General features: G+C 39.4%; 1 protein-coding gene across 3 annotated transcripts in view; it reads right to left on the minus strand.

Moving 5' to 3' along the window:
• Positions 1-17,229, minus strand: part of TRIM55 (tripartite motif containing 55) — a 61,603-nt gene that overhangs the window by 21,451 nt on the left and 22,923 nt on the right. For 2 of the 3 annotated variants that reach the window (XM_084621737.1, XM_084621738.1), the window contains exons 8-9: positions 12,645-12,838; positions 10,037-10,324 (exon numbers count right to left, since the gene is read on the minus strand). In XM_084621737.1, the coding sequence (XP_084477863.1) occupies positions 10,037-10,324; positions 12,645-12,838 (482 nt within the window). The remainder of the gene's footprint in view (positions 1-10,036; positions 10,325-12,644; positions 12,839-17,229) is intronic. The other variant, XM_084621739.1, reaches the window with a different exon arrangement.

Below are 17,229 nucleotides of genomic sequence, written 5' to 3' on the forward strand. Positions count from 1 at the left end.
TGAAATACCCACAAACAAGAAGATACTCATGACTAATCAGACAATTCACAGACCCGACTATTAAAATGCAAAACTTCAGGTGTGTTATTTGGCACTCAAATTAATAACAAGAACACAGTTGTCTGAGAGTTGTTATCAATGTATTGTCACCACAACTCGTCACCAGCACTACTGAATCACACAACTCTCAGGAGCAAGGGGAAACAGAGATGCTAAAAGGAGATCAGTCAGTATTTTCCTGCATTATTTGAATGTGTTAAACGAAATCTAGCAGTAAGCATAAAAGCAAAGTGCAAAACGGAAATCTAGAAGAAACCATCCTAAACTAAATCTCAAAACCAAATGGCCACTGACCTGAACTTTAAAACTAAGACCCATCTCTGTAATAAAGTCAGAGAGAAGCAGAATCATACTTTTTGGAGTGTTTTTCGCCTATGAGTCTTCCACACCTGATATTTCCTGATTTTGCTGTACAACTGAAAGGCACTACTGAAATTCAGCCCTGTAGAGAGGAGCCTCAAAACAGGGTTTAATTAACACTTAAGCAGTGCACATGCCTATTGCATAGGAGAGAATATCACTTACAGTGAACTGATCCCTCTGGTCATTCAGCTCAGACATTTGACATATATTATATATCTATCCATCCATCTATCGGTCTTATTATAGAGCTATATACAAGGATATTCAGATCCACAGGGCAAAGCTCAAGTTCTGATATTCTGTTCTCCCTCTATGCATATCTTTCATCTATTCATATAGGGAGAGCAGAATAGTGGAGCTGAGAGCTGCCTTGAGGATCTTATAGGATTTTTTTGGCCTGTTTTAGGGTAGCAGTTGGGGGTCCATAAAAGTTCATTCTGGTGAAGAGAGCATGTTAGAATCAAGATATCATGTGGCACTGAGAGGAAGACTTTGCCTCTAGATGTTTTTTGCATAAGATCCAGTCCTCCAAAGCTAAACTCTCATAAGTAAGTCTTACTGACAATAGTAGTCCTATAGACTTCAAAAGAACTATTGAGGTGAGCAAGGCTTGCAGGATTGAGTCTTGATATTGGGGGGGAGGGGAGAGTGAGAAAATTATTTATGTCTAAAATAAAGGGCTAAAATAATTCTAAAGGATCACTACACTGAAATTTAGAAATGCCCCTTCACAGAGTACATAAATACAACTGAAAACCAGATGTATAGGAGCAGTAAGTCAGTGTGTGATTTCACATTTCTTTTAATAATCTGTTTTGTCCATGCTCTATCTATATTGCATATTTAAAATACTTTTACATGACTAGCAATTAGCTAAAATGTAGTCAATTACAGACCTCGCTGACATTTGATTTAATACTATCTCATGGGCAAATATAGTGAGGATCCACAGCTGAAAGAAATAAAAGTATTCAGCAACTGGGGCAAATATAACTACAAGTGTGTGAATACAGCGAGAAATGTCCCTATGTTAATTCTAGCAGATAGCATAAGGTTACAACCAAGTAACGGAAAATTTTAAACAAGAAACATGAAACAAGAATAACATACGTCATTCAGTTAGCATTTCTCTCTCCAAACAGCTCAATCTTTATTATAGGTTATATCCTCACAGAATTACAGCACTGTAGATACTGACTGCAAAGGGAAATGAAATCGAGTATGGTTTGTGGATGATTTAACTTGAATTTCCTTTTCAGCTAGACACATGTGGTTTAGTCCCTTTGAATGATGGTATTTTTTTAGACTCTTGGCTCTATGACGTGTTGCTAGTAAGTAATTCATTTGGACTACAAAATATTGTACTCTGTACCTCATCTGAGACAAAATAACTAGAGAAACCGGAGACTCAGACAGACACTGATCCTGAAGTGCAAGGATTGGATCAGCTATCAGATATCTGCATGAGTAAATCAAGGGAGAGAATTTAGATCTCCAAAGTCAAGCTTCTTTGCCTAAAGTTAGGTAGCTAGATCCATATTTAGTAACATAAATAAGTAGCTTGATGTCTAGAAGTACTTAGCACTTACTTCAGTGGAAGCAGCAGACGTACAGCACCTCTGAAAATAAGTAGCACTTATATAGGTGCTTAAACGGTGAATTAGGCGTCTAACTTTAGACACCCACCTTTAAAAATGTTTGGCCTTAGGTTGTAGAACTGATCAATGAAATTGTTTTTAATTGTTCACTTTATTAATATAACTTCATAAGTAAAGTTTTATAAATGAAACTACATTCATTCATAAAACCAGGGACCCCAATAACTGGGTAATTGAGTTTCACTTGCAATCCAATTGCTGCTTAAATCACTGACACTTGCACTGTTTCAACATTGTAACTTCCGCTCTCTGTTTGTCATTCATTATACTTGTGTATATTGGAACTTCTGTTTGCTGTTTGCCATTCCTTACACTTGTCCATATTGTAACTCAAACTCCATTTTAACTTGTCCCTAACTCCATTTTAAAATGCTCGCTCCATTTTGTAAAAGCTTGCTGCAACCTTCATTTTTGCAAAATCCTGCTGTAATCTTATTAGTTTAGTTTAGATGTGTGAATGAGGTATGTATGGATGATGGAATCAACCTCCAGCCCAAGCCTGTCCTGATGAAATAAAGTGTAAATACCAACGGCTGAAGATGCAGACAACAGCCCTGACAAAGCAAGAAGAGTCCACCCTGAAAAGAAAAGAACAAAAGTACAACTGAAGAAACATCAAAGCCAGGTCCTAGGCTGAAAGTCATGTCTGTAATTGATGGGTGATGAATCACACTGAACCCAGAGGCAGCATGACACAGCAAGTCCTATAGACTCTGGATTCAAACTAAAGCCTACAAAAAGGATGGATGAGATGGAAGACTTTGGAGGGTAACATTCTGCAGCCAACATGGAAGGGCATCGGTGCATGCCCAGCAGAGACCCAGCTCTTCCTTGTGCCCGGCTTTCCTGGCCAGTTAGCCACCACAAGCTACGAACCCAAGCCACGAACTCAAGCTACATTCAGGACTGGTAACTATCTAGCAGCTGCAGAACACTTGGGGTGTGTGTGTGTGTGTGTGTGAGTGAGTGTGTGTGTGTATACATAGGTATTAGATATTAGTTATTGGTCATAAATCAAACTGTGTTATAATAAACGTGACATCTTGTCTTGTCCCCTGAAACGATCCTGTGTAGTTTTGTCTGCATAACATGGTAAGCCTGTGCCCCTGCTATTTGGATCAAGTTTTTGGTTTGGCATATGAGATATATAGGACCTGTTCACAAAACTTGGATCCAAGTGCAGACTTTTGAATACAGTACTCCCAATTTCAGATGTGTTTGTATCCAGGTTTTTTCTTTCTGCCCATCTCCAGGGCCAAATCCTAAGGATCTTACTTAGGGCCTCATCCAGCAAAGCATTTAATTAAGTACTTTGGGCTTATGCTTAACTTTGGGCACATGAGTACTCCCACTGAAGGCACCGTCGTTAATGGAACTGTTTACGTGTTTCACTGGACCAGGGACTAAGAGCTTGTCTACACAAGGAAATTGATTGGAATAGTTATTGTGGAAAAACTGTGTGTGTGGACTCTTCCAATATAAGAGTGTCTATATAGGGAGTTATTCCGGAAAAGCTATAGCACTTTAAATTTACACCTTATCTTACTTCAGAATTGCTTCTCTGTGTAGACAAGCCCTAAATTTTTACTCAAACTCAAGAACGGGACGGCTAATATATGAAGACCTCCATTTTATGATCTGACTGGTAAACCTTATTTATTAAGGACCCAAGACCATAAACACAACACAGCAATACTCATCTTTGCCTGTATGATCTACTGACAAAACAGAAAAATTTACTTTGGTGAATCATTTAAAAATACAAAGATGCCAGCTTTTTAACTGTTTAAAGAATACATGATCTTTACTGCATTAATAAGCGCTGTAAAATGTTATATTGTGCATGTATGACAAACATGAGCAATGGTGAATTATCACTTGGTTTTTACATACTGAAATTCCAGCACTGTGAAAGAAGTGCAGATATTGATACACAAAACAGGCTGTCATTTGTACTTTATCTGTATAATTTATGCTAAAAGATGCACTGGTGTGGTAGTAATTTGAATAGAATCTGACATTATGAGTCTCTCAATGAAATGTACAGAACATAATTTAATTTTCATTTATTTCTGTTTGTTTTTGAAATTTAAATATACTATTACAAGAATACATAGAGCATATTTGTGCTCATGGGAAATTAAGTATGAGAATAACATTATGCTCTTTTCCTTATGGTTTATTTTTTTCAAAATACCTTTTGAAATTAAAAATAATTAAATGCAGAAAGCTATCAGCGTTTCCAGTATTTGGGGTCTCAGGGCATATGGTCTCTTGTGGCTCCTTGACTATTTATTTAATCATGCCATAAGAAGTGGGTAAAGGATAGGGATATTTTGGTCTCTAAGGTCATTTGCATAAAAACTATTTTATCATCCATATGTAATTACTTGGTTATTTATGCAACTATTCTTTATTTTGCTTTTGGGAGATCGGGTTGCTGCTCTTTGGACCACACTATGTTGGTGACCATTGTAAGTGAAATACAGAAATTATTCTAAACTAATTATAATAAAAATAAATAAATCCAGATATGATTTGTGGCCTACAGGAAGTTCTATAATTTACTACTTTCAGTCTATTTTAATAGGGTATGTCTATTCAGAGATGCATTTCTCTTTCTCAGGTGCAGCAGTCAGGATTGTGGCAAACTCTCCTTAGGAATTAGTAAAAAATGTTACTGGTCTTGGAGGGGATCCCTTTCTTCCAGCAGATGCACAGCAGGATGGCCATTACTTACGCATCAAGAAAATTCTTCCAGATGCTGGAAGGGTTGTAGTAAGTAGCAATGAGAGTTAGGGAGGGCTGTAGGGGATTCAGTTATTAGAAATAAAGGTAGCGGGGCTTGAGAAGAAACATTGTGAAATGATTAAATATCAATGGAATACAGCAAAAACCCGATGGATAGAAACCAGAAAGGATAGATTAAGTTGATGAGATTCTGGACAAAGTCAATGAGTTACATTAACTCCATTGGAATTATACAATATATTTATCAATAATTAGAGGAGGACATAGTGGCAGGGATGAGATAGACCCTTCCAGCACTCTGTATAAAAGGTTATGTGGAGTAGAAGAAAAACTACCCAACATCACCCACTGTGATCATTTATTCATAAAGGAGTAAAGGATTAGCAACTCAAGGGCTAATCCATCCATTCCAGTCTGATGTAGAATTGTATCAACAATACTTTACGGCTAAATGGTATTAAAGGTGGCTGCTAGATTTAATATGACCTGCACCACATGGTTTATTCAGTTTTAGGAAGAGATCATCAACAGTGCTACTATATCTGTTTGTTTTCCATATTCATGTCTGAAATTAGGCTAACCAGAGTCAAGGAGATATGAGCCCTCTAGATATTATCAGAATTGCTTTGCTGTAATCTTCTCAGTAATCACTCCTAAATATGGGAGATTAAATCTCTGTCAGTAGCTTGCAAGATTATCAGTGTTGAATGACAGTTTATTGAACAGGATTTAATCAGTGCCCTGTTGAGCACACCTGGCAACTTACTCTCACAGAGGGCCCAGTGTTTCCTCACTGTTCTGAACCAGACAAAACAGACATGATCCAGATACGTGATGTGGCCCAACACAGTTCAGCACTGCATCAAGCTATACTGGGTGAAACTCAAAACCTAGAAGATGCTGCATTTGACCCCTGAGTGTATTGCTCTGAAATCTCAATAGCTGATTGCTCCAGATTGCTGGACAGAGGCAAGCCACAAAAGGTCTGCTGTTCAAGTTTCACAGAGCCTTTGATGGAGGCACAGAACACTTTCTGTGCCTTTAACAGCAGATAAGAGGATAAGGCTTCAAAAATTTCAGTTGCTCAAGCTCTGCCAAGACTTCCACTGCCAATGTTCTGGTCACCTTCTATCTTGCTTTATTTGTTGCAAATCATGTGTAAAGCCATTGTGCCCCAGAGTGAAAGACAGGCAAGAAGGCATTTGGGGTTACTGCTTTGGTGGTTGTAAACAGCAAGTACTGCAAAATCCCACCTGGCCTTTGATACTGTGGTCTGTCAGCAAACCAGTAGTTCACTAGAGCTCTCTGGAAATTTTCAGGTTCTATAAACAATCCCATCAAAATAAGTCCCTCATCCAAACAGGATAGAAATATTTCAGCCTCAGGTAGGAATTATTTTGCTCCATGTTATTATCAGGACCAGATGAATTCCCAGGTATACTCAGCTTCTCCTGGCATAAACTCAGGCACAGAACAACAGAAACAAAATGTGGACTGGGAGGGAGGTAACAAAGGAGAAAAGTAGCTGCAACCTCCCGTCTGCTGAAGTGGACCTGCAGGCAGAACACCCCAGAAACAGGCAGTTTTGGCAGGGGAAGGAACATAGCCAGAGTAGAAAGGGAATGAGCAGTTTCAATGAATTCCTGTTGCCCTCCCACACTGAAAACCCAGAGGGATACTGGGGTGGAATCCCCCAGGGGAATAATGGCTCAGTCCACTGCAGAGGATACACATTATACCTACTATGTTGGCAGGGTTGAATCTGGCTCACATGTTATTCTAAAGGAAGATAATTTTCCTTCCTTAAGTACTGTGAGAAATAACACTAGTCAAAAAAACTATTCAGTCCAAAGACTTAGTACCTTTTCCAGAACAGGCCAGTGCCCAGTGCTGTAAAATGTACAACTTGATATTTTATTACGGATCTGTTCTCACCAGTAGTGTTCTTATCATTAGTGACAACAGGAGTTACATGCATGCACAGAGCAGGGAAACTGACCCAAAAGTACTCAGACTCAAGGACCTCAAAAACTAAACCAAAACCAAAATAACCCCCAAAACCTCTAGGACAAAAGTGAGAAAGATCTATGACAAAATGGTCTCTGACCTTATGAATGACAATTGTTCCTTTCACATAATAAATAGTTTGCTGTCATGAGCAGGTAAGGAGCAGAATTTTAAATCTATATGTAGAGTCTTTCATCTGCATTGTAGCTCCTAAAGAAACCCCTTTCTCATACAAAGTGATACTTTTAAGATTGTAACAAAGCTCACTACTCATTGGGTAAGTTTGCATGACTATGTTATACAAAGATCACAAACATAGTGGTAGTTTTGTTGTTATTATTGATTTATAGTTTCAAATAGCTACTGATATGCCTAACAACAACTGAAATATGAGCCCATGAATTCGATGCAGGGTTTCCCTCATTTTTTAAATGAGGGATATTTAATTTGTAACCATGCGGGATTAAACTCTAGGATGGCATTTTGGGAGGGTAAGGAGAAAAAGCTTTAGGCAGCAGGTATTATAAGATAGCATGGTTCTTTTTAGATGGCAGAAAGGGAAAAAATCCTTTATGAATCGCCTAGAAACATCACCAGAGAAACTACTTGAGCTGTTAGTTAATGGTAAAACAAAACATTTCCTACCCATTAAAGTAAAAATCATGTATTGAATCTGACTCCAGAGATGATGCAGTATGATAAGAAAAGCCAAAACTGATATGCAGAATGCTAACTCCTGTGAGGAAATAAGAAGAATGCTTCACTAACATTGTCATAGTAAACTGGGCTGGTCAATGCTGGGTTTGATGAAGAGATTCAGTTTTCAGAACACTTTTTTCAGTTATTCTTTTACATGTCATTATTTAACTTAAGAGCTTGGTGAAAACAGGGACATGATGAAAATACCCAGTCTCTATTTGGTTTATCAATGACTGATAGAGTCATTGGTTTATCAATGACTCTATCAGTAACTATGCCAGATTGGTCTTTGTTAAAATCACAGGCAGAAAACAAACTAAAGTTTGCCTACTTAACATGATCACTGCCACATGGCAGAGGCCGTTTTACATATGACCTCGCCATTTCTCTTAGTTCCAGCACTGCTTCACCACTCTTCCACTAAAAAACACATTCCCACCAACCCTTCTGACCTACAATACCATGACTACCCACCTTCCTTTGTGGATCTCACCCATAATTCTTCCCAGCCCCAGAACCACACCCCCATTATTTGCTCACCTGCTATCCCTCCAGCAATGTACATACGCATCATACTTATTTCCAACAGATATTGAAGCATGGTAACCAGTACACAATGATTCGCAACCATCAGGAATTGTCACAAATCTAAAAAAATATTCTTTCCCCCTTGTTTACTCTTATAATTCTTCTTTCCTTAATTGCTTCAGTTTGCTTCATTGGTTTGCTTGAAAGCCACTGCAGTAGGTTTTCCAAAAAGTAAAAGTCATATGAAACATTTATTTCTGCTATTTTACTGCTCCTGATAAATAAAGGCCCGAAACTACAGTCCTTACACAAGCAAATCAATCACTAAGGTAAGTTAATGGCTATTTTACCTGAGTGTGGAGTGCAGGATGGGGCCCTAATTCTTTGTAACAGTTCTGTTGAAACAACAGCAACAAGAAGTTCCACTTTGAATATTGCCTGCTTTTGCCATCTTGTCTGGAACACACTTAAGACAACGTTGTCATGGTAGATTTCATAATTTTAAAAATATTTTTATTCTACTCTTGTTTACAAATAAAATCTTGGCCTGAAAGGATTAACACTGAAAACTGTAGGCCAAATTTAGACTTCATTATGACTGACATCAATGAAAATCTTTCCACTGACTTCAATGGTTATTGGATTGGGCCCTCAGTCATTAGAGCTCTGTCCCGGTACGCCATATCTGAATTTACTCTTGTTTCTTTATCTTTTTCCCCCCCCCGCCACACACTGGTTTATCGTTGTAGGGTTGCTCATGAGCGCCAAACTGCTGACACTGATTTTTTAAATTTTCTTTTTTAATTTTAAGAAAAAACATAGCACTGAAGTATTTGCGACATACACGCACAGGCACACGACACACACGGCACACACAAGCATGCACACAAGCAATCTTCAAAAACAGGAGGTCTACCTCTTCAAAAACCTACATCTCTTGAGTTCGGCACCCAGAAATGGAGACATTCCAAATTAATGGATACTTTTTAAATTTAGGCCTTAACCAATTTACACATACAAATGCAGGCGCATGTGTGTTGTGCAAATTTTTCACAGGTCCCTCAGCTCCACTCCATGAATCTTTGGTCCCTTAAGAATTACATGGAGTTTACAAACAAACAGAGAGGAAAAAGTCAAATTTGGGGTCTGCCAACTCTGAGAGTGTCCTTTTAAGAAGAAATATAAAAAACACATGACATCCAATTATTCCATCAATATTGATGTCATAATAGTGATATGCTAATACAGGGCTAGCATTTCTGATGTTCATACTGATCTTTGATCATATTGTAAACACTCTTGAAAGAAAACTTTTGGAACAGTTATTTACAATGCAAAATTGATTTAAATCACACCATGCTTTTAGAATTGCTGTCAGACAAACAAAAGAATCCTGATGCTTGCATAGCCCACTTTGCATAGAGAAAAGGCTAACCAAGAGCAACCATACATTCCAGATGTGTGACAGATACAGCAGTAAAACTACAGTAGATAAGTCTGAAGCAACAGCTGCCTATGCAATAGTTGTAAAATGGCATGTGACATACAGACTCAGATTGTCAACATTACATGAAGGTAACTGTATGGATTTCTTTGCCACTAATGTGTAAATACCTGATGTGTGCAGACATGGCCAATTAGACATGTGTCTGACATCTAACTGACTGCATGCATGAGCGCCTCAGGCATTTGCTTCCACATATTGGGTGCACTGCCACATAAGTTAGGCACAAGCAAATATGTGCACACCACCGTGGATTCCTAAGTTTGAGAGTCTGGCCCACAATACTTTTTAAATCAAATGTATTAAATTTACAGACTTTATTGAAATCACACTGAGTTGTATTTCCATATTTCTGAGATAATGGTTTGCCTCTGCATTTTTTTAAAAACAAATTTTCCGTCAATATTATATTCCAGTTGGACCCCGGCTGCATGCAAATACACTTTGAGAGATCATTAACACTAACCTGGGAAGTAGCTGCAGTTGTGTTAGTTTCCTTACCACTCCCAGGTACACGCTCATTGCTTGTTGCGGCTTCTGTAGTTTCTGCCTTCTTTACATTCATTTCCAGAGAAACAGATGGCCCTACTTGGCCCAACCCATCACTCAGCTGGGTCAAACTTGGGCTGCTTGCTTGCCGAGATTTGGCCTTATACCAACTAGGGTAAAACAAGGGATCGATGGTTTCTGCTGTTGATGGCATTTGTGTTTCAGACTCTGCAGTCTGTCGACCACCACTTGGCACCACCTCACCCTTCATCAGGATAGATAAAGTAAAAACAAAAAAAAACACACAAGCAGAGTGTACTATGTTACCTTCCTGTGTTCAGCCCATATTTCTCTGCATGCCAGGTTTGTTTTTATCTCACTGCAAAGAATTTATTGTTTGAGGTCCAAAAGAATGATAACTGAAATACAGAGCAAAAGTGTGTAGCATTTGGATAGTATATCTATGGAAAATACAAATACAAATCCTGCAGCCCCACTCAGCAAAACTTCCCATTAGTTTCAGAGGGAACCTTGCTTGAGAAAAGACTGAAGGAGATGTTCCTTTTATTAATTTCATTACACACTTTGGCCTGATTCTCTTCTCAAGTATAAATTAAGAATAACTCCACCAAAGTCAGTGAAGTCACATTATAGTAAAAAATGGTCTGAGAGGAGAATGAGGTCCTTTATTTTTGAGATATTACCTAAAAACTATCCAGTGTACAGAAATGTCTAAGTGCCAATCTGGAGGTTCTTACTCAGAGTTAACTGAGCTCATACTCAGGTGAACACCCATCTCTGTTTAATCACTGAGCTAAACTATACTACACAATGCATAAGAACTTCTAGTACTGGCCTCAGACATTGAAGAGCATATATGTGGGGTCTGACCCACTGCCCACTGAAGTCAATTGGAGTCTTTTAAATCACTTCCTTGGGTTTGCGATTGGGACAATAATTTATTTTTTTAAATAAATATACAGAATTGTATCATTCAACATTGATTCTGTTGACGTGAGCAGGTAGAATAAACAGACTATAATGACAACAGAGATAAATGCTTGCCCACCACACGACTGTTTATATATAATAGATTACTGTAATTATACCTTATCAATGACTGGAGCAACTGACAGAACAGCACCGTCTCTATCAACGTCTTTCCAGACTAGTCAACTGCAGGTTTTGACCGCATGGTACCATTAGTACAGATGACTAGATATAACAACATTTTTACTTTGCTTTCCCCTAGGCCAACAGGAAAAAGCTAAACTGCAAGCATCCTGCACATTGCATCCCCCACATGCCAGTCTGATCAACTCATAATGGCTTTTTTAAATTACTAATGAGCTAGACCAGCATGTCTCTATATTCTTTTTAGCTCAGGAGGCGTTGGACTTCACAAAATTATGAGGCAGTTCAGTTTATAATTAGGCCTGGTCTACATATGAAGTTGCACTAGTTTAGTTAAACTGGTTTAGTTTAATTAGTGCAACTCTGCATCTGAACACTCTGAAATCAGTTTAAATTTGCTTATTTAGATTTAGATTAAGTTGGTAAAGAATCAAGTTAAATAGATATATGCCATTTCTAAACTGATTTAAGAATATCCACAGAGAATAGGCATGAACCTGTGTAAGCCCTCAAATAGATCAAAGAAGGAATAAATCTAGATCATTTATTTCCCCCCTCTCCCTTCTGCTACTGTTAAATCAGAACTTTGCCATAAACACTCTTTATTTGCTTCCTTGTTTGTGCACTACCGTCAATGTGCTGGAGTAAGGACTTAACTGGAGCTGCAGAAGAGATGAATTTGTCCTGCTTGGTAAGTTAATTGCTGATATTGACAGCTGAAGGAGATTAGCAAGTATTGTTTTGGTGCAGATCTCACAAAGTATCAGTCATTGGTGTTTTATTTTAATTGTATTCCAGGAGAGAAAGTACGAAGATATAAAATATATCCTAAATACATGGCTTCAAATATAAAGATATTTCAAATCCAGAACATGTTTGGGCTGCCATTTCATAACAAGCAGGCTTACTTCTCTGTATCTAACACGGAAACATGAACTTCTAAATGATATCCCCGACCCCAGTGACAAGACCACCAAGGGACGGTAAATGTCATTCATAGGAACAAAAGATTAGTGAGGTCAGGTAATATGGCTAATGAACTCTTCAGAAGGCATGCTAAAGGTGAAGTTCTCTTGGTATACATGTTTTTACTTCTCACCTCAGTTATTATAACTGTTAGTTTCTACTAAGCAAAAGAACAAACAACAAAACTGAGCATCGAGTTGTCAGTTCTTAAGGGTTTTAAGCCTTAATAACCAAATGTTCCTTGATTTACATAAGAGAACACTGTTGTTGTTTTTTTAAACCAATGAACTCACACACATACACAGCTTGAATATAAACAATGGCAGTAAAATCTTTGCTTTCTTCCTTGAATGAGCTATATTTTTGACATGTTTCTGACATATGTTTCAGCATCTATCGGGTCAGATTAGGTCATTCATAGTGCTCTAGAATGGAGGAAACATTCAGCATAGCTGATAGGATGGAGAATGGTTGGGTGCAATTACCTGACTAAATGAGGCACCTGGTGATAGTGAGGGGGCTGGTTCAGTCTGAGGGTCTCCTGTTGTACTCTTGGGTTCTGAGTCTGGCTGAGATTGCTGGGATACTTTCTCAGCTACCTCTTCCTCCTCACCAGATGACTCTGTGCGGACTTCATCAAACTCTTCACCTTCCATCACATCCTCATCACCCTCCTCCTCTAATAAACATTCACATAAGCACAGCACTAGGTTAACACAACAATACATGGGGTATGCTCTTTATACAACACAGAGATTTAGAAATATGAAGTTACTGTGGTAACTATACAGTAGGTCTATTGATAGCAAAAAGGCACCCAAAGTGACATTTTTTTCAAGGGACAGTACAACTTGTGCTTTAATTCCAGTTGATGCTCATAAGGGCAAGACTGGAATCTGCCCTGGATGCATGCAAAAGGAAGGAAGAAGATGCAAGAGAGAGACAGAGACCAAGGAGGAGCTGTCTCCCCACACGTTGCATCTCTGTGCACAGGCCTTGAGCACGAGGACTGGGCAAGCCGGCCAGAGCCATCAACAGTGTAGGCTCCCCACAGGTGCTGGAGACAGGCACACAGACTGTATTCTGCCACAGGGTGTTGCAGCAGTTGCATTCCCCCTGCCTGAGGTAAAAAAGTAGAGCTGTTGATTAATCACAGTTAACTCAGGCGATTAACTAAAAAAAAATTAATTGTGATTAATCACAGTTTTAATCACATTGTTAAAAATCCAAAAATATTTAATACATTTCAATTGGTATTCTGTTTTCTACATTTTCAAATATATTGATTTCAATTACTACACAGAAAACAAAGTGTACAGTGCTCACTTATATACACTGCTTATATTATTGATTACAAATATTTGCACTGTAAAATGATAAACAAAAGAAATAGTATTTTTCAGTTCACCTCATACAAGTACTGTAGTGCACTCTCTTTGTCGTGAAAGTGCAACTTACAAATGTAGATTTTTTTTTTGTTACATAACTGCACTCAAACAAAACAATGTAAAACTTCAGAGCCTACAAGTTCATTCAGTCCTACATCTTGTTCAGCCAATTGCTAAGACAAATAAGTTTGTTTACATTTATAGGAGATAATGCTGCCCACTTCTTATTTACAATGTCACCAGCAAGTGAGAACAGGTGTTCGCATGGAACTTTTGTAGTCGGCATTGCAAGGTATTTACGTGCCAGATATGCTAAACATTCGTATGCCTCTTCATGCTTCGGCCACCATTCCAGAGGACATGCTTCCATGTGTATGACGCTCGTTAAAAAATAATGCATTAATTAAATTTGTGACTGAACTCCTTGAGGGAGAATTGTATGTGTCCTGCTTTGTTTTACCTGCATTTTGCTATATATTTCATGTTATAGCAGTCTCGGATGATGACCCAGCACATGTTCATTTTAAGAATACTTTCACTGCAGATCTGACAAAACACAAAGAAGATTGTGAGCTTGTGAGATCTCTAAAGATAGCTACAGCACTCGATCCAAAGTTTAAGAATCTGAAGTGCCTTCCAAAATCTGAGGGATGAGTTGTGGAGCATGCTTTCAGAAGTCTTAAAAGAGCAACTGTCCTATGCGGAAACTACAGACCCCGAATCACCAAAACAGAAAATCAACTTTCTACTGGTGGCATCTGAATCAGATGATGAAAATGAACACGCATTGGTCTGCACTACTTTGGATTGTTATCAAGCAGAACCCGTCATCAGCATGGATGCACGTCCTCTGGAATGGTAGTTGAAGTATGAAGGGACATATGAATCTTTAGCGCATCTGGCACATAAATATCTTGCAAAGCCGGCTACAACAATGCCATGAGAATACCTGTTCTCACTTTCAGGTGACATTGTGAACAAGAAGCAGGCAGCATTATCTCCTGCAAATGTAAACAAACTTGTTTGAGCCATTTGGCTGAACAAGAAAGAGGACTGAGTGGACTTGTAGGCTCTGAAGTTTTACATTGTTTTATTTTTGAATGCAGTTTTTTTTGTGCATAATTCTACATTTGTAAGCTCAACTTTCATGATAAAGAGATTGCTCTACTGTACTTGCATTAGGTGAATTGAAAAATGCTATTTCTTTTGTTCTTTACAGTGCAAATATTTGTAATCAAAAATAAATATAAAGTGAACACTGTACACTTTGTATTCTGTGTTATAATTCAAATCAATATTTGAAAATGTAGAAAACATCAAAAAATATTTAAATAAATAGTATTCTATTATTGTTTAACAGTGCGATTAATTGCGTGATTAACTGAGCAATTAATTGTGATTAATTTTTTTAATCAGGGGATTAATCACAATTAATTTTTTAATCTCTTGACAGCCCTAGTAAATAGCCTCCAGAAGCTCCCCTAGGGCATAGGGTTGCCAACTTTCTATTTGGAGAAAATTGAACACCCTTGCCCCACCCAATTCCCCTAGGCCATGCCCCTGTCCCAACCCTTCTCTGAGGCCCCGCTCTTGTTCACTCCATCCCCACCTCCATCTGTCACTCAGTCTGCCCCTCCCTTGCTCATTTTAACCAGTCTGGAGCAGAGGGTTGGGGTGTGGAAGGGGGTGAGGGCTCCAGCTGGGGGTGCGGACTCTGGGGTGGGACCAGGGATGAGGGGTTCAACATGCAGGGGATGGGCTTCGGGCTGGGGCCAAAGAGTTCAGAGTGTGGGAAGGGGCTCTGGACTGGGGCAAAGAGTTGGGGTGTGGGATGGGGTACAGGCTCTGGGCTGGGGGTGTGGGCTCTGGTATGGGGCCAGGGATGAGGTGTTTGGACTGCAGGAGGGGCTTTGGGCTGGGACCGAGGAGTTTGGAGTGCAGGCAGGGGCTCAGGGATGGGGCAGGGGGTTGGGGTGCGGGCTCCAGAAGTGAGTTTGGGTGTGGGAGGGGACTCAGAGCTGGGTAAGGGGGGTTGGGGTGTGGACTCCAGGCAGCGAGTTGGGGCAGGGGATTGAGGTGCAGGAGGGGGTCAGGGTGTGGGCTTTGGGCAGCCGAGCTGGGGCAGGGGTTTGGGGTGTGGGAGAGGGTGCAGGCTCTGGGAGGGAGTTTGGGTGAGGGAGTGAGCTCAGGGATGGGGCAGAGATTGAGGTGCGGGGGGTTCAGGGTGCAGGCTCTGGGTGGCGCTTACCTCAGACAGCTCCCAGAAGTGGCGAGCATGTCTCTCTGTCTCCTAGGCACAGGGGCGGCCAGGTGGCTCAGGTCTGCATGCTGCCTCTGCCTGCAGGTGCCGCCCCCGCAACCCCCATTGGCCATGGTTCCAGGCCAAGGGGAGCTGCAGAGCTGGTGTTTGGGGCAGTGGCAGTGCGTAGGAGTTCCCATGGCCACACCTGCGCCTAGGAGCCAGAGGGATATGCCAGCTGCTTCTGAGAACCACAAGGAGCTGGGTAGGGAGCCTACCTGCCTGCCCCACTGCGGGTGCCAATTGGACTTTTAATGGACAGGTCAGGAATACAAAATTAGCGGCTGAAGGGAAGTTAGTAGATGTACTATATTTGGATTTATTAAAGCATGTGGCACAGTGTTCCATGAAATCTTCCTCTCAAAATCAGTTTTCAAATCAGCTTGGATATGAACACTGTCAGCATGGATTGAAGGACTGTAAAGAAAGTCTTATGATAGAGGACAGACTATTAACTTGAAGGGATGTGTCTAGTGGGCAACCTCAGACATTTGTTTTAGTCCTGATCTCAAGTAACATCTTTGTAGAAGAAGGAATATTCAGCAAGTTAATAAAATCTGCATAGATTATACTAAATTGAGAGGAACTTTAAATACCAGTGAGTATACAGAATTAATATAAAGGGCCTAGATTAATCAACAACATGGGAATTAAATGTCAACATGATATTCAACTAGGAAAAACACAAGGTAATACATTTAGGAAAAAATAATACAAAGCACAGCTATTCAAGAGGAAGATGAAACCTGGTAAGAACTAATGCCAAAAGAGACTTAGAGGCGATAGCAGACAGCAAATTAGAAAAGAGTTTTCTGATCTCATTTACATTGGTGTAAATTTGGAGTATCTCCACTGAATACAAGTTTTTGTAGATGTATAATGGTAAGATCAGAAACTGACTCATTTTGTTTAGTTCTGGACAACCCATTGCAAGAAAGATATTGACAAACTGGAAGGAAGTCAGAAAAAAGCAATAAACAATTATCAGGGATTGGCAGGATGGACTTTTGAGGAAAGATTAAGAGAGTCAGATAAAGCTCTAATTTTAAGTTCATTTACATCTCCATAAAACCATTCCAAAGGGTATAAATCAAAGCAGTATTTGTTCCAAGAAGGTCAAATGAAAATATTCTCAGGATACTGTTCCCAAATCAGAGCTTTTAAGGAATGATTGCTTGCTTGCTGCTGCTACTTCAATGGACCAGCCTTAACTCATTACTGAATTTAATTAAATCACCTATTTACAATGTGGTAACAAAAACTATACATTTTCTTTTGCATAATCATATTATTCATCTTTACTACCATCAAACATTGCTCAGAGCTATCACAGTACTTCAGAGAAATAATCATGGACTGATGTTAAGAACAGATTAGACAAAC

This window comes from Lepidochelys olivacea (assembly GCF_965140295.1).
Source record: "Lepidochelys olivacea isolate rLepOli2 genome assembly, chromosome: 2".
Taxonomy (NCBI): domain Eukaryota; kingdom Metazoa; phylum Chordata; order Testudines; family Cheloniidae; genus Lepidochelys; species Lepidochelys olivacea.